The 5,553-nt window shown below is 44.5% G+C and overlaps 1 protein-coding gene across 1 annotated transcript; it reads left to right on the forward strand.

Annotated features, from left to right (window-relative positions):
- The first annotated feature begins 248 nt into the window (after window positions 1–248).
- LOC109241162 lies at window positions 249–665 on the forward strand. Its single transcript, XM_019407884.1, has one exon. It carries the CDS (start codon window positions 249–251, stop codon window positions 663–665), a length of 417 nt encoding a protein of 138 aa, XP_019263429.1.
- The last annotated feature ends 4,888 nt before the right edge of the window (window positions 666–5,553 follow it).

The raw sequence follows: 5,553 nt of genomic DNA on the forward strand, positions 1-5,553 counted from the left end.
GCATCAAGTCATATCTTCAGGTTCTTTCCATTGGGGGTTGGTACCTCTCGCTTTCCTGTTTATCTTTTTGTGATAGCTAAATTTTGCCAATCTAGTTAGCATTACTTTAAGCATAGTATTAGTGCACTTGTAGTTGTTACTTGTTACCTTCTAGTTGGGTCTTATTCTGTGCTAGTGCTTGTCCGTAGTCCATCGTGGCTGTGGTTTGGGATGGTAGAGTAAAGTCATGTCCTCAGGGGGTTCGGGGGATGGGGAGGGGTCCAGAGGATAGGACGGGAGGCAAGGATAGTAAGGGGAGAAAGGGAGCTTGTAGGTTGAGGATCAGGTCATGGAATATAGGAACGTTGACGGGTAAGTCTATTGAGCTGGCGAAGATTCTCCAGAAGCGAAAAGTAAATATAGCTTGTGTCCATGAGACTAGGTGGGTAGGGTCGAAGGCAAGAAATATGGACGGGTATAAGCTGTTGTACTCTGGAGTCGTGAGGGGTAAGAATGGAGTGGGTATCTTGGTGGATAGGGATCTTAGAGAGTCGGTGGTTGAGGTTAGGCAGGTGCATGACAGACTAATGTTTATTAAGTTGGTGATTGGTGAGTGCACCCTCAATGTTGTTAGCGCTTACGCGCCGCAAGCGGGCTTGGATGAGGAGGTTAAAAGGTGTTTCTAGGAGAGTTTGGACGAGAGTATGCGTAGTATTCCACCCGCTGAGAAGTTATTTATAGGAGGGGATTTCAATGGCCACATTGGGTTGGTTGATGGTGAGTATGGCGAGGTGCATGGTGGCTTCGGCATTGAGGATAGGAACGGATGAGGTTCTTCGCTGTTGGATTTCACTAAGGCTTTCGAGCTGGTGATTGCGAACTCGAGTTTTCCGAAGAGGGAGGAGCATCTTGTATCTTTCCGAAGTTCGGTTGTGAAAACTCAGATTGATTACCTCCTCCTCAGAAGGTGTGATAGAGGGTTATGCAAGGATTGCAAGGTTATCCCGGTGAGACCCTCGCGACCCAGCATAAGCTCTTGGTAATGGACGTCGATATTATGACAATGAGGAAGAAGAGGTATGCTCGTGGTCAACCGAGGATTAGGTGGGGAGCCTTGACTAAGGATAAATCCCAAGAGTTAGAGGGGAGGTTATTAGCTATGGGAGCTTGGAGGAGTAGCAAGGACGCCACCGCTATATGGGCTATGACGGCGCACTGTGTTAGGGAGGCGGCGAGAGAGGTGCTGGGGATATCGAAGGGTCACTCTGCCAGGCACCAAGGCCACTTGTGGTGGAATGACATAGTCCAAAGCAAAGTGGAGGCGAAAAAGGAAGCGTATATGAAGTTGGTAGGGAGCACATGCGAGGAGGAGAAGAGAGCGAATAGAGAGAGGTACAAGGTAGCAAGAAAGGAGGCTAAGCTGGCGGTCACGGAGGCTAAGAATACAGCGTTTAGCCGACTGTACGAGGAATTGGGGGAAAAAGGCGGGGATAAGAAGTTGTTTCTGCTGGCTAAAGTGAGGGACAGGAGGCTCGGGATCTGGATCAAGTGAGGTGCATCAAAGACGAGGACGGTAGAGTCTTGATGGGGGAGTCCCAAATTAAGTAGAGATGGCAGATGTACTTTCAGGTTCTTCTAAATGAGGAAGGGGACCGAGGTTTAGTGCTAGGGGATCTGGGACATTCGGAGAGTCTCCGAGACTTTGGGTATTGTAGGCGTATTAAGTTGGAGGAGGTCATGCGGGCTATGCGTATGATGAGTCGGGGAAGAGCGACTGGGCCAGATGAAATTCCGGTTGAGTTCTGGAAGTGTGTGGGTAGAGCAGGCTTGGAGTGGCTGACTGGGTTGTTTAGTGTTATTTTCAGGATGAAGAGGATGCCAGATGAGTGGAAGTGGAGTACAATGGTTCCGTTGTACAAGAACAAAGGTGATATTCAGTGTTGTAACAACTATAGGGGTATCAAGTTACTAAGTCATACCATGAAAGTTTGGGAGAGGGTGGTGGAGGCGAGGGTGAGGAAGATAGTGTCTATATCTGACAACTAGTTCGGGTTCATGCCGGGTCGCTCGACCACGGAAGCTATCCACCTTATTAGGAGGTTGGTGGAACAGTACTGTGATGCCCCGAACTTGGGCCTGGACGTAACACGGCACTCGGTGCCTGACTACATGTGACCGAGCGAACCAACTGGCTGGCTGAATCAACATGTGGTACCATAACATACTGAATGCGGAAAATAAACTAACACATGCTGATATACTGAAAATTATGGATGATAAATCAAAGTGCGGAAATACTAATACAATTCTGAAACATATTTGTAGCCAACATGGCTTAATATGAAAAGTCTGTGACTCTGTCTAACTGTTACTCTAGTCTATGAAGCCTCTAATAATATACTGAAAATACTTACTGCTTTCAAGTACTGAAAACTGTAAGGTAATGATAATGCCCCGAAAGAATTGGGGATTACCAAATTAGCTGGTACGAGAATCCTAGCGCTCTGAATCATCAACCTATTAATCATTACCTGCATTGTGAGATGCAGGCCCCGGGCAAAAAGGGACGTCAGTACATTTGAATTGTACTGGTATGTAAAGCAACTGAAAGAAAGAATTATAAATGCTGAAACTGAAACTAAGCTGATAACTGAAATGATAAGTATTGAAACTGAAACTAAAGTGAGAACTGGCAACTAAACAGATAACTGAAAAGATAACTCATAACTAATAACTGAACTGAATAAAGGAAGTAAGGATATGAATACTCCCTCTTCTAAATGATGAACAACCTGTTTATCTGAATATTAAACTGCAGCCTCAGGCCCAATATATATATGTGCACAAGCTGCGGCCTCGGGCCCAAGTATACGTGTACATAACTGCGACCTCAGGTCCAAAATGCATAAAGCATAAACTGCGGCCTCAGGCCCAAAGATGCATAAAGCATTAGCTGCGGCCTCAGGCCCAAATATAGGTGTTCAACATTCAGGGATTTAAATTCAGGAACTGAGAATCATACTGCAAACATGATAGTGAAATACTGAATCACACTGAGTTACATGATACTGGAATACTGGATCACATTGAGTTACATAATACTGGAATACTGAATAGGACTAGACTGAGACATGTATTCTTGAACTGATTATGAACACTGAAACTTCAACTGTTTATGGCATACTGAGTAATCTATACTAAGACTCGGGGGCATCAAACCCAAGTCTATATTGAATACGCACTGAGCTCACAACGTTCAGAATGAAAGTCATGGGCGAGTTATGAAGCTAAAGAATAGAAGTTCTACAACTATTCAAGGAAACTAGGCTTAACTATATTTCTGAGGCAATTGGTAACGTCGTAAAAGAAACGTAGTGTAGGGAGAATTAAAATTCCCAAACATAGAAAGTTAGCCTCACATACCTTAACTTCCTGCTCTTGAGTGTAATACAACCTTCGCCAACCCTTTCAACTTTAATCTATATCAATACAAGTTAAAGGGATTCCATATTAGCATAAATTCTCATGTTTTAGTCACTTAAACATTTTCTCAAACACTTGGTGACATAAAGCTTCATGGTCCTTATTAATGGTGTTTCTACACCCAACAAGCCATTCTCTTGATCCTAGATAAATTCTAAAGTCTGAAATGGTTATAACCAACATTATTCTTCATCACCCAGAAGGTAAACAACACTCTTAACCAATAATCAACACTCAACACCCTAACCCTATAATCGTTCATGCTTTTCTATCAAATCCATCAACTCATATCTCATGCACTAGGGTTTATAATCATCAAACCAATGCTAGAATCAATTAGAGGGTGAAGATATTACCTTTTTGACGTTCAATCTCCTTGAATTCGAGTTCTAGGGTTCCTTCTCTCAACAACGATGTCCCAATCGAATATCTAATGATATGGAGGGTTTACCCATGTTAATAAGATGTTGGGAAATTGAAATTAACTTAGAATCACCATTAGAACTTACCTTGGGTGGTGGAAGGACCCTTAAGGAGTTAGGTTTTTAGAGTTCCCCGTTCTAGAGCAAGTTTTTATGTTTTGGGGCTGTGGGGGACGAAATATAGCTTTAAAACGACCCCCACGCGCGAGTTCGCGCACCTGGAGGCCTGTTCGCGCGAGAGTTCGCGCTCAACGGCAGTAACACTGCCTCCCACGTGCGAGTTCGCGCGCTTGAAGGCTTGTTCGCGCGAGTGTTCGCGCATACGCATACTGTTCCGAAAAACGCACATAACCTTTTGCACAGAGATCCGTTCGAGCTCCATAATATATCGTTGGAAAGCTATTTCAATAAACTTTCATGCTTTAACTTTTCTCAAATTCCTTACACATTTTCACTAAACACTGATGGAATACAGACCTTCTGCAAACTTAGTCGATTTTGTCAAATCTTATGCACCTCACTTTCCATCTTGATTTTGAAACAACTATTTTCACCCACAATCATCCCGCTAGGACTTCTTATGTCTAAAATATCAAATTAATACCCATTTAACATATCCATACCTAGTTCGAATGTACGGGGTGTTACAAGTACAAGGATCGGAAGAAAGATCTGTACATGGTGCTTATTGACTTGAAGAAAGCGTATGACAAGGTCCCTAGGGAGGTGCTATGGAGATGTATGGAGGTAAAAGGTGTGCCAGTAGCTTATGTTAGAGCAATCAAGGACATGTATGATGGAGCTATGACTAGGGTAAGGACTGTGGGAGGCGACTCGGAGCATTTCCCGGTTGTTATGGGGTTACACCAAGGATCTGTGCTTAGCCCGTTCTTATTTGCCTTAGTAATGGATGCACTAACACACCATATTCAAGGGGAAGTGCCATGGTGCATGTTATTCGTTGATGATATAGTCCTGATTGATGAGGCGCGGGACGATGTTAACGAGAGGTTGGAGGTTTTGAACACAGGCTCTCGAGTCTAAGGGTTTAAGATTGAGCAAGACTAAGACGGAGTACCTGGAGTGCAAGTTCAGCACCGAGTCGAGGGAAGTAGGCATGGATGTGAGGCTTGGATCACAGGTCATCCCCAAGAGAGGTAGTTTCAAGTACCTTGGGTCGATTATACAAGGGGATAGAGAGATCGACGAGGATGTCACTCACCGCATTGGAGTGGGGTGGATGAAATGGAGGCTAGCATCTGGAGTCTTATGTGACCAGAAAGTGCCACCTATACTCAAAGGTAAGTTTTATAGATCGGTGGTTAAACCGGTCATGTTGTATAGGGCAGAGTGTTGGCCAGTTAAGAACTTCATATCCAGAAGATGAAGGTAGCTGAGATGAGGATGTTGATGTGGATGTGCGGGCACACTAGGATAGATAAGATTAGGAATGAAGATATTCGGTAGAAGGTGGGTGTGGCCTCTATGGATGACAAGATGCTGGAAGCAAGGCTCAGATGGTTCGGGCATGTGCGGAGGCGAAGCTTGGATGCTCCGGTGAGGAGGTGTGAGCTGTTGGCTTTAGTGGGTACGAGAAGAGGTAGAGGTCGGCCTAAGAAGTATTGGGGAGAGGTGATCAGGCAGGACATGGCACGATTGCAGATTTCCG

The sequence above is a fragment of the Nicotiana attenuata genome, unplaced genomic scaffold (assembly GCF_001879085.1).
Source record: "Nicotiana attenuata strain UT unplaced genomic scaffold, NIATTr2, whole genome shotgun sequence".
Classification (NCBI taxonomy): domain Eukaryota; kingdom Viridiplantae; phylum Streptophyta; class Magnoliopsida; order Solanales; family Solanaceae; genus Nicotiana; species Nicotiana attenuata.

What these genes read in the sequence shown, in the direction of transcription:
- LOC109241162 (XM_019407884.1), top strand. Translation starts at nt 249, where the DNA reads ATGGGGAGGGGTCCAGAGGATAGGACGGGAGGCAAGGATAGTAAGGGG.